At 40.7% G+C, this 18139-nt stretch overlaps 1 protein-coding gene across 1 annotated transcript in view; it reads left to right on the top strand.

Annotated features, from left to right (window-relative positions):
- KCNH5 (potassium voltage-gated channel subfamily H member 5) overlaps positions 1-18139 on the top strand; it is a 162978-nt gene that overhangs the window by 57099 nt on the left and 87740 nt on the right. Inside the window, exon 7 of the mRNA XM_048307320.1 lies at positions 1601-2030. Coding sequence (XP_048163277.1) covers positions 1601-2030 — 430 coding nt within the window. The remainder of the gene's footprint in view (positions 1-1600; positions 2031-18139) is intronic.

Here is an 18139-nt window from a genome sequence, read left to right as displayed (position 1 = left end):
AAATGCAGAAATCAAAATGGGAAAATTCCACTTCCCTCTGTGGTATTAGTCATCATGAGAACTTGAATGCAAATATAGAGCTTCAATTTATTAAGGATTTGGGGATCTGAAACACATTCCAACAGGATTTGAAAAGCATACAAGAACTGTGCCAAACAGATTACATCTAGAAATATCAGATGTATGTTACCCTTCAAACGTTGGGAAAAGGGAAAGAAGGTGCAAAAAGAAGAAGAAACAGAGGTGCAAAAGAGATGAATGTTCTTCTGGCATGGAAAACTCCAGAAACTCCAGTCTTTTACTGTTTGATAATATAATTAGCCAATGTTTTGACTAGACTGATTTGATAATGATGCATAGAAAAGGGCAATTTAATCTTGGCACAGTAACTAGGAATTTTTGCCTCATTGCTTTCTATGTCTTAATTTCTACTTTAAATTAAATGTCTTCAGCTTCTGAATGTTTTATATTAGAAAGCTTCCTTTACAAACTTTCTATTTTGAGCCACTAATTAATTTAATGCACAAGTTAGGTATATCATGGGATTGCAGTAGATCAAGAGCATATTTTTGTTCTCTTTCTGCATCTCTAAACTCTCAAGCCTTTTGTGCATTGAGAAGGACATATGCATTTCTTATCCCCTCTCGGATGTTTCTATTAACTTTCTGATGGTCCTTGTGCTCTTATTCCCTAAATATTTGTATTTCCATTATTTGTACTTCATGTATCTTGCCTGACAGGAAGAAAAACAACACTGCACCAACACTTGCTTTAGGAAAATATCTGCAGTATTTGTCTGTTGCTTGGAAAGGAAATTAACCCTGTGTGCAAAGGCACGTGCCTTGTGGTCTGTATTTCCCTCACTCAGGAAGGTGATGTGCCCACAGTTGTTTAGTTCCATGTTCAGTCAGTGAGACTTCTTGTAAATAACAAAGTATCCAGAGTTATGTTTGAAGGATAATAAGAGGTGGAGAGTGTTGTGCTAGAGGAAGTTACTCAGCTCCTGTTTGGTGGATGGGACTAACAATAGGCAGATTTCTCTGAATTTCCCACTGCAATTATGTTCTGATGTTTCTCTTGAGCATCTCTCAATGTTGAGGGTTGTTGAAGTAGGTGTGCCCCTGTTTTGGCCAGAATAACAATCCTCTGCTTGGATTTAATAAAATGCTGTTCTGAGAAACTTCAGTAAGATTCCCCTGGGATGGTGTCATTCCATCTGTGACTACTCTTCCACCTCCTTTGATCTTCTTGAGGTCAAAGCAGTGTCTCCAATTTACTTTAAACTGGCGAAGCATCGAACCCCTCCTTTTTGTAATAAACTTGCTTTTTCCAACTTTGGATTCTACAGAACTCTTCTGTTGCTTTGAAAGACTGAGTTTGAACAAAGTAATTTATCCACCTAGTGAGTGCCAAACTCAATTTAGCCTGATGAGGACAAAAGCACTGGAGGGGGGGAGGAGGGTTTGATCTTGTATTCTGTTATTGGAGGCCTGAAAAATTACATAGAAAGATTTTAAGCAGATGCAGGAATTGCTGTACAGCCTTCTGTGCAAACCAGCAAGATATTTCAGATCAAATAATGATTTTTATTCTTTTCCAGGGAATCAGTAGCCTCTTCAGTTCCTTAAAAGTGGTGCGCCTTCTACGGCTCGGTCGGGTGGCCAGGAAGCTGGACCATTATCTGGAATATGGTGCTGCTGTGCTGGTGCTGTTGGTGTGTGTGTTTGGGCTGGTGGCCCACTGGCTGGCCTGCATCTGGTACAGCATCGGGGACTACGAAGTCATAGATGAACTGACCAACACCATCAAAACGGACAGTTGGCTCTACCAGCTGGCCTTGAGCATCGGGACCCCATATCGCTACAACACCACGGGCTCGGGCCAGTGGGAAGGAGGGCCCAGCAAAGACTCCTTGTACATATCCTCTCTCTACTTTACCATGACAAGCCTTACAACGATAGGATTTGGGAACATAGCACCAACCACGGATGGGGAGAAGATTTTCTCGGTGGCCATGATGATGGTTGGCTGTAAGTAAAATCTGATTTTCTTGTGTTTAAGGGAAGTTCTGTGGCCAGTACAATGCTTGTAAAGCACACTTGCTATAAGCTTTCTTGACATCCTACAAAAACCAGTGGTACCTAGGAAATGAACTTGGAATTCTTGAAAACAGGTATTGAAATTGTGTAGTTGCTGTAGCTTTTAAATTGCTTGCAAGGCTAAGTGGTCTGGGTACATAAGTGTGTCCAATGGCAAGCTCATACTTGGGGCCTCATCTTTACACTTTAAAGATGGCTTTTATCATGTTTGAGAGGTTTTGGCTGGAGTTTGGTTAGAAGTTGCAAAGTGTATTTGAATTCAGGTAGTCTGAGTTTTGTTTATAAACTCGCACAAGCCTGGAATCGTTTGATGTAGTTTTATCCAATTCTTGAAACATTTAGCGATTCCATAAATTGATTGTGTACTTTATGGCACTGGTTTGAGATATAAATCCTGATTTAGTCTTCTGCATGTGGTAGCCTTTGTCACCAGCAAAGCTAGAAGTGAAGGAAATGATGAGACAATATATTGCACCTTTTTTTCTGCTTCCTGCTGTTTCACAGCTCTGCTGAAATAGTCCAAAACCAGGAGTGGTAAGGCACATTTCTCATTTCATGTGCTGCCAAGGTTAGATCACTGAGGCGCTCTATAGATAACCAGAAATCTTCAAAATATAGTAGAGACAACTTAAAATGTTAATACCATTTGGGAGAATTACTCTTCTGTTAAATAAATAACTCTTGGTATTTCTCTGGTGCTTTCTATTTTCTGAGCGCCATGCAAACACTAAGCAATTATGTAACAAGAGAGCAAACAAAACCTTTAGATAATAAGATCTGCATAATCTCTCTGATAATTATCTCAGCTAACACTTGGAGCTCATCTCTGAGAAATACTGAACTATAAAAAGGAAGTTTTCTTTCCACAGTGTTTCTAGATCTTTAGAAGATTAAAGCCATTTGTTTGGAGATTTTAAAATGCTTTTTAAAAAGAGAGGTTGCAATTTTAGGACTCTTGCAGAGTCATGCAGTGAAATTTCTGCTGAACACCATCTTTACATGATGGGTTGTTATGTTGCAAAACATTTCCAAGTCCATAAAAAGCAAATCCCCAAGGCAGAGCATTAGTGAGCTGTTGCGGATAGGTCATCAGAAACCCATAGGAGCTGATAAGCCATTTGTTGAAACTGATTTGTGGTATTTACAGAACCTGGGGGTTTGGAGAATAAAATGGATATAGAACATTTTTTTATCCGTTGTAATAGTTACTTCCCTTGTTTTGGTTTGGGTTTTTTTTTTTGAGGGGACTTCTGTTGTCCTGTAGAGGGGAATTTCACAGAAAAAACTAATTGGTAAATGATTTAGGGTGTGGTGAGAGCCATAAAAACATACTGCATGCCACTACTACTATTTATAATGGTAGCAAGAACAAAATGCAGGCATGGCCTCAGCAAGTGAAAAGCAAGGGGAGATTGTAACCTGCTTTGTATGTGTTCTGGGTGGTTTGTTTCCTTGCTTCATTATCTTTGAAACTCATGTTAAAGGTGGGGAATACAAGTAGGAGTTGACACTGACGACAGGCTGTGTATGTAGCACTGGCAGATAATTTCCATAAGTGTTGTCTACAAAATTACTAAATGTACACATCAAATTTATAAGTGGCAACTGTGAGCTTAGCAGCCGGGAAACTGTGTGTAGGTTTATAGGCTTTTAGACAAAGTCAAAAGTAGAATCTAAAATTTAAGGAGCGTGGCAAAAGGGCTACTGAGTTGGTTATTGCATAAAAATAATAACACCAAAATAAATGTGCCTTCTCTTGCGAGTGGGGTGAAGAGCATTGTGGCAGGCAGGAAGGCTACAGACAGGAGGAACCTTTTTGGTTTATTTACAAGTAAAATTTACAAGTAAAAATGCTCAGTTATCATCACATAGTTGAATCTTTTGCAACGACAACGTGTGGATTTGAATATTTTTAATCCATGCACATCGGTGGGATGAGTGCTCCTGAAATCCAAACCTTAATTGATCTTTTTCTACTGGTTAGAAAATAAGCCATCTTTGGAACAGGCACCGGTCATGGGCTTAATATTTGCAGTATTTGTGCAGAGAGGTCAGACCTGCAGGATTGTGTAGACATGCTTTGCAGAGCCAGCTGCTGAAAGCCTTATGCTCTGAACTCCAAAATGAAACAGGAAGGCACAACAAATAGTTGATGGAAAATGCAATTTCCCAGGCATTCAGAGTATCCACTGAGCTCAGGAGAAGGATTTGGCCTCATAAAAAGGTGTAAGTAAGAATGGAGTTATTTTCAAACCAAGATGGTTTAGTTTCTCTTTTGAAACAGTGTTTTGAGATAAACATTCAGTAAAATTCAATTACAGTTCAGTCAATAAATATCTCTGGTCCACAAACATGCTCCTGTTATAAACAAAGAGAAGCTGTGAAGTACCTTTGGTAGTTCTCCTGAAGAAGTTTGCTGATACCAATAGCTGATATTGGCAGTGGTTTTTTCTAACAGGCTATGCCAAATAAATGTCTTAAACTTAGCACTGGAAGCGGAGATAGTAATTCATCACAATCCCAGCTGCCTACTCATGCAAACTGCAGATAGGAAAGGAAATCTTCCCTGCCTTGTCAGCGAGCTGCGGCTTGCTCTGAAAGCCCTAAGTTTCCTATTCATGCTGGCAAAGTTATCAGGACCTGGGAGGAGTATTTGGAGAGATTTGCAAATCCTTCTGGTGGGCAGGATTGCAGAATGGTGTTCTTCTTAAAAATAGGCAGATTCAGATTCTGTAGGTGCTGATAAAGCATTGCTTGGTGCAGGGCAGGGGCGGGGGAAGCCCTGATGGATGGGGTGCTTTTCAGTTGGATTGGCAGCTTGTCACTCGCTTGTTCAGTGAGGACAGATCGAGTGGGATATTTAAGCTGAAATACATCACCTGTCTTGCAGGAAAGAAGGCTTTGAATAACTTAACCTCATCTTGTGGAGCTAGCTTCAGATTTCTTTTTGCCTCACTTGTTTTATCTTGGTGTCCAGTGCTGTTCAGCAATATTTTTTCTGTTGCTTCTTGACACTTGAAAAGCTAAAAAAAGCAAGCAAAGCATCCAGTGACAGGGGAGCAAGGTTTTTACAAGGGTTATTGTTTAAATACCTATTGTGCATTTGCTGCCTAGAGTTGCTAAATATGCATTGAAAATCTGATTTTTGTAGCACCTTTTGTGTTGATCTAGGTCATTTCATCCCCTCTCTGTGCAGAGCAGAACAAATAGGTAGGTCTGTCAGATCCTTCGAACAGACCAGGAATCATTTATCATTCAGGAAGGACCTTTGTTGTAAACCTCCCATTATCTTCTGTCAGCGCAGAGCCTCCAAACAAAACCTCAGCCTGTGCTGCTGTGTGTTGCTCTACTTCTGTCCACAACCAGCTTTGAGGTTTCTGCAGCACAACCATAGATGCAGATGTAAAACTGACTCGGTTTGTGTCTTTCACCAAAAAAGAATGTATCATGAAAGAGAACAGAAAGAAACTTTTGGTTCATACACCACTATCACTATCTTGCAACTCAGCACAGCCAGGCCTTCAGTGAGCAGAAAATAGAAGGGAAAAAGCATTTGGGGGAAGGTGGCAGCGTGGTCAGGTGAAACGGCTTGAAAAATCCAGGAGAGATGGGTTTTTTGAAGGAACAAGTGTGACTGTTTAAACAAAAAGAGTACTGTCATATGCTTTCTTCCTTCCTGTACTTTCACTGGGAGAATAGCAGCCAGCTTCCCAGAGTCCTGGTTTAGGCAGGGATAGAGTTAATTCTCTTCCCAGTAGCTGGTACAGTGCTGTGTGTCGGATTTAGAATGAGAATAATGTTGATAACACACTGAGGTTTTAGTTGTTGCTGAGCAGTGCTCACATGAAATCAAGGACTTTTCAGCTTCTTATTCCCTGCCAGCAAAGAGGCTGGGGGGCACAGGGAGCTGTGAGGGGACACAGCTGGAACAGCTGACCCGAACTGGCCAAAGGGACATTACACACCCTATGGCATCATGCTGAACAATAAAACTGGGGGGGCTGGAGGGTGACTGGTCAGCAGGTGGTGAGCAATAGCATTGTGCATCACTCGTTTTTTGTATTCTTTTATCATTATTATTATTATTTTTGCCCCTTCCTTTCTGTCCTGTGAAGCTGTGCTTATCTCAACCCATGAGTTTTGCCTTTTCTTCTCATTCTTTCCCCATTCCACTGGGGGAGATGGAGTGAGCAGGTGGCTGGGGGAGTTTTAGCTGCGTGCTAGGTTAAAGCACAACACCCAGCCTGGGGCTCAGAGGGTCTCCGATACATTTCATGCTTCTGGTGTAACCTGGAGCAATGGTTTGCCCCTGTCTGTGTGCAACAATGAAATGGCTCTGAATGGCGCAGAGCAGATTGCAGCACCAGTCTGGCCCCATAAATACAGCAATTACAGGAGTTTATTTGTCCAGCTGAGTGGACCTGGACAGTACTTCATCCAAGCAATTGCAGAAATCCAGTTTATTCCACTGGTCACTGAAATGCTCCAATGATCCGTGCAGTAAGGGAAGGTCAGAACGAGATATTGAAGGCAGGAGTGTCAGTGAACATTGAATAATTCACTGTTTCTCAGGTTGTGAAAGACACAGAAGAATCCCTTAGTTATCCATTAGTCCCCAGAATTGCTGAGCAAATGGTGCTTTGTTGTTCTTCCTTTAGGAAGATACTTTTATATAAATACCTAATTACTTGGGCTTCTCTCTACTCTAGTTTTATGGGGAGATGGTTGTGGAGAGATGATATTTTTCAGTGACTGGTTTTAAATTATGATGAAAACTGGCCTGGCAATTCACACTGATTTTGCATATGAGCAGAAGAATTTGTTATAGTGATTGTATAGGATACCTTCTCTAGAAAATGGGAGTAATTTCCAGACACCTCTTTCCAAGAGTTTCTAGTTTAATGGCTTGAAGTGCTAGCTTCTTGTTTTCCTCTTGAAATACCGAGGTTCATGATTTTCAGCTCTGAAAAGGAGACAGATGTAATTGCTGTCACTTTGACCCCAAGTTATTATTGTTCAGGGGAGAAATGATGAAGGAGAGTGTGGGTGGGTTCCTTTTGAAATCACAGAGTCTCAGAATGCTTTGGGTTGGAAGGGACCTTAAAGATCATCCAGTACCAACCCCCCTGCCACAGGCTGGGACATATTTCACTAGAAAGTGTCTGCTGGATGCGTAAATACAGATATAATTGGTATCTTAGTTATCTATGCTAAACACATAGATGTCCTGCCTTCCTTCTAATTTTATTAAACAGAAAGAATAGGACATGCTCTTTCCTTTTTAGAACCAGTGAGATGCTCTCATCTGAGCCACCTCTGGCCGTAAACTCTCCTGTATTTGGCAAACAATGCTGAAAGGCTGCTGATTGCTCATGGCACTCCCCTTGCTGCTGCTCAGCTCTTCTGGAGTTGTGACGGGGGGTGCCAGGGGCTGTCAGTCATGTCTCCATTGATCTGTCAAACCTAATTCATTATTTAAGTGGGTTCTTTTGTTGTTCAAGCAGCGTTCGTCAGTTCCCTGCCAATATATGGTAGTTAGCCACTTGAATGCTGTTTGGATGAATCATGGAAGTTTATCTAGCAAATTTGTTAAGCAGTGGCTAAGCCCACGCGCTGACACAACAGTGTATCATTGTAGGAAAGCGCTTGTCTGGCACACTCCCAGACAAGCAATCCCAAGAGCCCATAGGATTTAATTTTTGATCCTGAGGAAAGTGTATGTGTGTAAGATAGCACCTTCCAGCAAAAATCATTGCCAACAACGTAGATTGAATTGTATTTTTCCTAGCAACAGATACTAATATGAGAAAGCTTTACATCTGTGAGAATTCATAGGCTTGAGTGTTTAGCTATGGTTGAAATCCAGCTCTGCCCCTAAGGGCGTCCTACAAGAGTCAGTTCTGTGGAAGGGCAGTTTCTTCTCCTGCAGAGATCTGGGATGTGGGAGAGACGTGGCTCTTCATCAAGGAGCTGCAGAAGGGTTTGTTTGATCTCTTCAGCAGTAGAGGACTGGGGCCAGTTTTTGTGCTTCTCTTAAAGTTTCTTAAAATGGGGGTCAGTGGGGGGAATGCCTCTTCCAGCAACAATGTGGCCCTGCTAGCAAGCTCTTAATTGCTTCTTAGAATCACAATATGGTAAAATGGTTTGGGTTGAAAGACATCTTAAAGACCATCTTGTTCCAACCTCCCTGCCATGTGCAGGGTTGCTCACGGTCCCATCCCTGGTCTTGAACACTTCTAGGAATGGGACATCCACAATTGCGCTGTGCAACCTGTTCTGTTACATACAGCTGTAATCCTCAAGCAATGAGAAAGGTGGTAGGTTTTTCAACATCCAAATCAGAAGAGAGAAAAACTGTTCATTCACATTTACCCATTAGTGCAAAAAGAAGAAAGTGGCCCAGAAAGTTACTAGAAGTTGCTTTGCAAGTGAAAATTTCCCCTCTTGAGTGCCATTGAAAAAGCATTTTGACACTTTTGGATTGCTGAACCGTACTCCAAGTGCTATTAGCTGTACAAGGCAAGGGTACCAAGATCTTTCTGTGATATCTTTTACTTGTTACTAATCTTACTTATGTCTCTCAGCTGGGCAGATGAAGTATTTCGAGGCAGGTTATTGGTCTCAGTGCAGCAGTAGAACTTGGCAGTCTCAATATTCTCTGAGCAGCTGCATGGAAAAGCCTTAAGACTATAAACACATCAGTAGCCTACAGTAAAAAAAACAAATTACTCTTAGGGAGTAAAAGATGTAGGATCATCCACTTTTTAATGGAACTTCAGTGTAAGAGTGAGATCACAGAATCATCGTTTAAGTTGGAAAAGACCTGTAAGATCATTGAGCCCAACCATTACCCCACCACTAAACCATGTCCCCAGATGCCACATCTACACGTCTTTTAAATACCTCCGGGGATGGTGACTCTAGCACTGCCCTGGGCAGCCTGTTCTGGTGCTTGACATCCTTTCTGTGAAGAAATTGTTCCTAATATCCAATCTAAACCTCCCCTGGTGCAACTTGAGGCTGTTTCCTCTTGTCCTGTTGCTTGCTACCTGGGAGAAGAGACCAACACCCCCTGACTGCACCTTCCTTTCAGGGAATTGTAGAGAGCAACAAGATCCCTCAGAGACTCCTTTTCTCCAGGATAAACACCCCCAGCTCCCTCAGCTGCTCCTCATCAGACTTGTGCTCCAGACCCTTCCCCAGCTCCCTTTCCCTTCTCAGGACATGCTTCAGCACCTGGTTGTATCCACCAGATTGGGGCCATATGTGCCTTGTTTTGCTGTAATTCTGTCATGGCAGTAGATTTTTAGATATTCAGGTTCTAGTTTATAGCAAAAACATGTGTCTTTATATAAAGAGCTTTAAAACTGTAAAACAGCCTCCTTGGGAAGCTTTATGGGATATTTTTTTGTCAAGGTTATAGCTAGCATGTGTTTATATAAGGTTTACTTTTATTGTCATTGGCTTGATGTGTTTAAAGGAAATTATGGTATCAAGAGAGATAGGACAGTGAGTGGGAGAGGTAACAATGAAGAAGGAAATGTTATTTCATGCTACTGAGCTATATTATTTAAAACAACTGAAAATTGTTATTGAGTGAATGATACGTAAATGTGGGAAATCAACCATTATGCTCACACAGAGTGCAAGCAATCACCTGACATGGTCCCAGAGGGGTTATTAGGTAGTCCTGGATTACTCACAACAACTGTATCTCTCAGGAAGCAGGAAGTTTTAATTAGCCCAGCTAGATCAGCAAATATATCTGACTGGCTAAGAATACAACACAGCTCAGTTTTATAGCGTATTGTGCTAGAGGGATAAACAAATCTGAGATAAAAGATAACCCCCAAGGTATCACACCACTTGGATGGAAGGGGCTCAGGAGATCCTTTGTGTTTGCCTGTTCTGAATTTTCAGAGAGCCAAGTGAGTGATCCAAGTCTGTCTGAGCAGAGATCCTTGGTTAATTTTGTGTACCCAGGAGATAATACCTGTGTGTGTTTGGCATTTAAAAGGGAGAGTTACCCAAGTAAGTCAGGCCAGTTGCCAGGTAGGCCCTGCTTTCAGTGAGATATTTTCTGTTAAATCTCATTAATATTGGCCCAGTTTTGCTTGCAGGTAACTCTTGTGTTTTATCAACTGGAGTGGAAATTCAGATGGGCAGTTCAGCGAGGAGACAAGTTGTTTTAACAAGTGTCCTGTTGTAGAAAATTTCAATCATATCTGTGAATCAGGCCTTAAAATATTATTTTTCATGTCCAGCAAGAGCTTTTCGTGCTTAAATGTTGTTAGGTTGAATTTCAGAACTGTAAAACTGTGTGACGTCGTCTCACATCCAGAGACGCTGACAGAGCTGGGTGTTTTGTGTTGTTTTTCAAAATATATGAAAAACCTGAGAAGGTCTGAAGTAGTACAATGTCATGTTCCTCTTGAACATTCTGAGAGCACTGAGGACTCAGCCTGCATGTCTCTCATCCTCGTTCATCTTTTCTGTGGCTTTTCTGCAAGAACTTTGGTAGAACCAGGAAAAATTTTCCGCCAGTGGAAGCATATTCTGCGTGGGAGTATGACTGCGGGTTCCTCCTTAAAGAGCTTTACCCCTTTCCTTTCCATTTGGAGGAAGGACAGGAGAGCATCCAAACTGGCATCTCTCCCCTGGGTACCTGCTGTGCATCCCTGTCAGTGCTGAGTCAAATCCAGTTGCGTGTCAGTAGGAATATTTTGGTCATGAATGATTAAAACTAGTTTTCTTCCACTGGCCAGCAGCCAGCGTGGATTTGTCAAGATGAGTTCATGGCAAATTAATCTGATTTCTTTCTTTGACAAGATAACTGCCTAGAGAATAAAAGGAATTGAGTAGATACGATATATCTGAACTTTTAAAAAGTCTTCTGACAGTTTTTTACTTAGTGGCCTCACAGCAAACGAGTGAAAGATGATCTCAACACAGTCATAACAAAGCTGGCGATAAGTGATTGAACAATCTCTCTCAAAATATAATCAAGGGCTTCGCTGTCAAACTTGGAGGGAATTGCCAGTGAGATTTTTGCCCTGCATGTGATTCTGTTCAACACTTTCATTAGCAGAGATGAGTGACAGAATGGAGAGAGCACATTGGGAGAGTTATAGGAAGGGTTGCATTCAGATGACAGCATCAGAGTCCATAATGACCCCAATAAATTGGAAATGCATCCCCAAATTAGCAAGTTGAATGTCAAGAGAGGGAAATGCAATGCACCATGTGCAAAGAGGGCAAATCAAATGCATAAGCACAGTTTATGGAATAACTGTCTCTGCTGCTGTGAGGCTGAAGAGGGTTTTGGAGGATATTGGAGGGCAAAAGGGATAGGTGACTGCAGACTGAATGTAGCAACACAGCAGTGGGGTAAAACCTGTGAATGTTGCTCTGGAAAGTATCAGGAGCAGTGCCACAAAAAAGCTGAAAAGACATTTATTCTGCTGGGACTAGGACTGGGTAGGCACCTTTTTTCTTTCTTTTTTAGGTACAGCACTTTAGGGAAGCTGTAGACCAGCTGGAGGGAGAGAAGATCATAAAAATGTGTTACAAGGCAGGATCTCAAGGGAACAGTTGGAAGAACTGACTTTGGCTTAAGCTGATGGAAGCTTAAGGGGAACACGAAGATTGACTTCTACCATGGAAAGAGTGTGCTTGAAAGGGAAAAAAATACTGATCCTCTGTGTTTCCTGGAGGGCAGTCAGGTCACTTGGGAGGGAAGGAAAGACTGATGGTGGAAACACGGATTTCCAACACCAGTCCACCAAAATTTTACAGCTTGGGCAAAACTTTCCAGATCATGGGCAGAGCCACCAGCAGGTTTGGTGGACTCCAGTTCATTGGTGAGTCTTGCTACAGGTATCCTTGCTCCTCCCTCAGGATTGCAATCCCTTGAGGTCCCTCCGACACCTACAAATCTCTGATGCTGGAGGGAGAATAAGGTGCAGCTACAAATCCCTGTTATGTCTTGCCAAGGCCAAGCTAGCAAAGCTCACTTTCTCTAAGGTGGTTGACCATCCCTAAACATTTAGTGATTAATTTCAGTACAGGAGTTCTGACTTTTTTTGGCTTTAAAACTTTTTGTAACTGAAATATCGTTCTGAGCTAAAAGTTCTTGCCTCTGGGTTTTCATCATGACTTTTTCATTAATAAAGATTTACACTAAAGAAAGAAAAAAAAATTTTATATTGGAAATTTTATTTCCTCCCCACCTTTTTTCCCCCTTGTCTTTAGTTCTTTAAAGTAAAGAATATTTCTTTTTCTTTCTTATTTATTAAGTGCTGCATCTTTTGCTATAACATACTGAAAGAGTAGTGGAAGGATGGAAATAAAATCTTCCTTAAAGACAGAAAAAAAGAGAAAATAGAAATTTGGGAGCAATTTTCATACTTTCAGAAATTTCTCTCTTTTTCCAGGGGAAACTAAGCAAGCAGGTAAAAAGAAGAAGACCAGCAGATAGAAAAAGATATTTTTTAAAAGTTGAAGGATTAGTAAGTTTTTATCTTACTCTATCTACATTTTTGTTGTGTAACAACATAAAGGATTTTCTAATAGAGCAGAATATTTAATTTCTTTTAAAGTGTGTCATGTAAATTAAAGCACATTTCAAAGCTCTATTGTGAAGTGTAATCAGAATTGAAATAGGATGAAGTTGATGGAAAAGGGTTTATTAATATCTGCTGCTGATTTCTGCATGTGACAATGGGAGATGGAGTGGAGGCTGAATTCCTCTGCAGGAAAAGCCCAGCTCTGTAAGAATGGCATCATGTCGAGAGAGTGATGTCAGTTTTTCCTCAGTGGAAGATGGTCACTTCTGAGGTAAACGCCCCTTAAACTGGATTTTTCCTGAAGTTGGAACACTGGGAGGAGCAGTCATATCCATGGCCCTACAAAATTTGTGGTTTTGCATGCACATTCCAAAGTAACAGTGGCAGCTACAGAAAAATTGTGATTCTTACATTGTACTGGCAAGGTTGAACAACCTGGACTCGGCACTGGTGTCACACAGGCAAACACTGTGACCCTTTGGATGGGTATTGCACCCCTTAGGTCTCATCTCTCTTACCTCATATGTGATCAAATGATGTTAAGTTAAAGTCTAGGAGGGCAGAATGAGGTGGGATGAATTCCTGTCTATTTTTTAAATCCATTTAACCCAGTCCTTCAGTCCTTCCTGAACTGGGACCTTAAACTCATGGTGGCTTTTAAGCACTGGAATAGTCCCACTGACCTCATTGTTGCTTAGTGAGAACTTACCTTTAAGTGTTTCTCTGGCCACAAGCCATGATGAAGGGAACATTCCTGACATTTCAGGTTTATTGGTGGATTTTCCAAATACAGGCAAGAAGGAATTAGGGGGGTAAGTCGCGTTTGAAGGTCGCTAGGACTCATGGCTAAACTCCACATAGGTGTATTGCAAAAACCTCAGCATCCATTTCAACGAGGTCCTATGTATGGAATTTTTTTTTTTTTTTTTTTTTTTTACATTATATTCTTGAATGACACCTGTTTGGTGAAGACATGGGAACAAACCATCATGCCTTTATACGGTGAAAGGAGAAGCTTTATTTGCCCTTCTTCCTCCTCGAGCAGGAACATTTCAAAGCACAAAATCTGATGCCTGCTTCCAGTCCCTTATTTTTGAATAGAAAATTGAGGCATAAAGAAGGTTACTGCTGTGTCTCATTAATGCATGCATTTCCTGCTCAAATTGATAGTCCACCTTACCTAAAGGAAATGTAACTTTCTAGTTAATCAAACACAATCTTTCTGCATTAGCACTTGAAAGGGGAAAAAAAAAAAAGGCAAGTCAATAAGGTAAGAAAGCAGTTCAGAATAAAGCTGCTGGCATCAGTGCCATATCAGAAACTATATAATGGCTGTGAGTCTGAAATAATTAAATGTGTGTGAAGATTGGTCATGCAAGAAAAATCTTTTAATCAAATCTTCCTGTCTGATGATGAATCAAGGAGGAGAGAAGGGGAAGCCAAGTGTGTGAGATCCCTACAAAACCTGTGGCATTTGTCAGCCCTTGGAGGTTGTTGGCCAACCTTCCCCTGCCCCGTGCACGAGGTGATTTTAGCAGAGAGCCCTGCTCGATGAGGTGCCAGGCTGAGTGTGTGTGATTCCATGGGAGCGATGCTGGGCTGAGCCCCACCACGTGTTTCACTCTGGGTCTCCTCTGGGAGCTCGAGGGGTGGCACTGGCTGTTAAATGGGATGTGAAATGACAGAATTAGAGAGATTTATCTGAAACATTATTTCAAAATAATAAATCTTCTTTGGCTGAACTTCCTTAGTATTTTTCAGGGGTTGCAACAGATGCACCTTATTTGTATGTATGTGTTGACGAGCTTTGGAGCAGGGTTACAATTTTACTTCATAGATCCCACAGCCTGCTTTGGACATTTTTGAAAAAAGTGTTTTTTTCCCAAGCTTCAGAGTGGGGCCCAGCACTGCAGCTCTTTTTATGTTCCACCAACTGCTAAGGGAGCAAAGCAAATGAAAGCACAAGCTTAGAGCAAGTTTCTGTTTACCCTGTTAAAAACCCAAACAAGCCCAGGAATACCAGAAAGCATTAATGAATTAAATCCTAAGTGCTTTGCTAAACAGAGGACTTAATGATGAGTGTTGGGGCCCTCCCACTTCTTCCTGTCTTAGGAACAACTGAGATTTAAACTCCCCTGCGTTACAGACAAAATAACAAGAAAATTATTCATATGGTTCCAACATGGGTGTGCTCTTGTTTAAATGCTTCTTATAAGCATTTAAACAAATGTTTCTAAATGTGTGCAATATTATATGGGGTGATTAGAGGCTTTGAAAGGAGTTTAATGGAGGCTGCACCAGTACTGAACACCCACATGAACACCCAGAACAGGAGGGACAGGAAGCCAAGCTGAGCAGATTTGATCTAGCCTAATTAGTCAGGTTGTTGTTGTTTTTACAGTCTATTACTGATACACAAATATGCTGTTGAAGAATTAGTAATCTACAACACTGCAGTTTATTAGAGTTTTTAGTGGTGCTCTAATAGCCACGCTCCATCTGGATGATAATAAGAAATAATGGGCCATGGAGAAGTTATGCATCCTCACCTTCTGATCCATTTTCAGCCAGCTGAGAAGGCAACAAAGAGGATGTTTGCTGAAATATTATCAATTCAAAGGGAACAGAGTCCTCTGTTCTTTATCCCTGCAAAAGGCATTTATCCCTTTCTTCCTTTGTGTGCTGTGGATAAAGGCACATCGTCACGTCAGTATGACACAAACATCTCTGCAGTGGCATGACATCGTTAATGGTTTTTGTGTTACTACAACGAGATTGTCAGAATTAATTTTTCTCAATAAGCTCATTGTCTTTCAGGTTATAATTGCAGCAGCAAAGCATGGTCAGCTGTAATGGCAACACATGGAGGTTTTTAACTGATGTGTTTTCATGTGTACATGAAAAGGAGAAGGACTCAGCTGTGGCCGCTTTTAATTGGCAGCGTTTAATATAGAAACAAGAGCTTTTGGGTAGGGATGTCTAAAGGTTGAGGCTTTCATCTAGGAAAGTTAAACTTTTTCGTTTCATTTCCAGATCTGACATTTGGTAGAATCATGAACTTTGGCGTTTGATAAATATTGCGGTGTTTTATTCCTCTCCAAACCCATGCTTGATTTATTGGTTTAAATGTTAAATGGTTGGGGGCAGGAACTCCGCATGTTTTTTGTGAAGTGCCTACCAAACCTCGTTCCAAGTTACAGGAAACCAAGAAAAAAATATTCCAGGAATGAAAAAAAAAAGTCTGACTGCACTGAATTAATCTGAATTTTTGTAGCTGACTCCACAGAACTGTTACAGACCTTGGGTTAAATTCAAAGAGTGCAGGAGACATTTAATTTTTGCCAATCTATGGCTTAAAAGCTGAGGTGAAGGCAGAGGTAAATGTGGGATACTGTGCATTGCTCTGGCTGGTCTAATTGCCTGCAGTCAGGATATTCCTTGATAGCCAAGACTTCATGTGGGCCTGAGCTGTAGCATTTGTGGGAAGAAATCAGATGAACCTTGTAGTTCATCCTAATTTAAAAGATAATAAAATACATACATTGTTTTGCTTCAGTGGATGCAGCCTAACAAATAGAGTTGGAGGCAATTCTTTCTACCAGGAGCAGTGTGTTCCATGGTAAATAGTTCCAAGATTAATATAGCCAGGGTACATGGGAACAGTACAGATTTGTGCTGAAATTAGTCCCTGTCTCATGCTTCTCAGACAAATGTGATGAACATATGTAGGCATAAAGGCAATGGTCTGATACATCCTGATCTTTTAAATTGATATAGTAGCATGTTTAAGGCAGAGCCAATATTACTTAGTAGAATGGCAAGAAATACCTGGCTCTCATGCCAAAGCCACAACAGGTATCTGCTATAAATGTGCAAAAGGTTTTGCAAGTCCCATTATAGACACTGGAAATGGAAGCTGTATGGGATAATATGGAACTATTGAAAACGCCAACAGTTTTGGGGAGTTTAATGTCCCATTCACTGTCAGAGAGATCTTGGCATTAACATCATGTTCCTGTTTTCTGTAAACCTCTCCCACTGCAATCAACATAAAACATTTCAAACTGGTTTAGGATCTGCTCCTTGCTCTCCTTGCTCTCCAAAACAACACAGAAATATTAGTCATAAAAAGGAAATGTGAGATAACAGCAAGGTTAAGATGAGCCATCAAGCCACTACTCAGAGGCCCCTGCCCTCTGAGCATGAGGTTTTGGAGTGCTAAACCTTAAGAGTAAATTAATATTGGACACTTCTTTTTTTTTTCTTTATTTTCATAAAGAACAGGAAACCAAGCTCTCCCTGGTTTTGGTTTTTAAATTGCTTTGCACTTTCTGCTTTAGATTTTCTTGTTTTCTTGTTCTTTTGACCTGTTTCTGTCAGAAACATTTTGGATTAACCTTAAAAAAAACCCCAAAAAATTCAGTTCTACTGTAGATAGACAAATATTGGTTTTGAATGCTTTTTGTATTGGAAAGATATTTTCAAAGTTTTTATGTATATTTTATCCTAATGTGATCAATAGTTGCATTGAATTTGATACGTGTGCCAATAGCTGCTGTTACTCTCAGACGTACTCCCAAAAATTAATGAAAAAGTCTGTATTTTTCATGTAGAGCTACAACAGATGAAAACCAGCCAAAATAATTTTCCCTCAAATTTCCTAGGAACATTCACCTTGACGTTGGAAAATATCAGGCCAAAACAAACTAGACTGATGAAAGGAAGGAAGTTGAGAGTGGGAGGTGAAACTGTCTCAGCTGAGGAATGCAGTGTTCAGTCTGCAGATGATAGTTTAACTTTCTTACTTTTTTTATTAAAAAAAAAAACCAATGCTGAATATACTTTTGTGAGACACAGTATTGCCTTACTTCCATTTCCTGCCCCAAATGAAATTTGGCAATCAGCTTTATATTTGCAATATCCTCTTTCCTTCTTTTTATAGCCGCTTCACATTCAAGACACCTAAGTAAAAATATCAAGAAAATTAATATCTTACTCAGAAGATTTGGTTGGGAGTATCACAAAATGAGGGCAAATTTAATTTTTGACAAATCCATTTCTTAGGTTTTGATTCTGTTAGTTCATTTCAGAACCCAGTACTAAACAGTGGACTTTACTCGATTCCATGTAGGCAGTCTGGGTGTCTTGTGGATCAGACTGAGATGTTTTGTCAATTATCCTGTTGTTATCCTGTTGTTATCCTCAGAGGCTCTATCCTCATATGCTGTTGTTTCTTGAAATGGCTTCTGTGAAGATGGTAATTTCATTTTTTCCTAATCTTTCTCCCCAGATTGCTGTTGTGGCACAGCTATGCATGCAGCTATGGAATTCTGTTTGGCAATAATTGGGATCAGGCCATCTGTGCTGTCCCAGGGCAAAGTCCTGATTTCCATGTTACCCCTGTTGTTTTGACGATGAGGGGAGACCTATGGGATCCATGAGCTCAGCTATGCAACATTGGCAATAATTTCAGCT

Source organism: Corvus hawaiiensis, chromosome 6, assembly GCF_020740725.1.
Source record: "Corvus hawaiiensis isolate bCorHaw1 chromosome 6, bCorHaw1.pri.cur, whole genome shotgun sequence".
NCBI lineage: Eukaryota > Metazoa > Chordata > Aves > Passeriformes > Corvidae > Corvus > Corvus hawaiiensis.
This window is presented reverse-complemented; position numbering and strand designations above follow the sequence as displayed.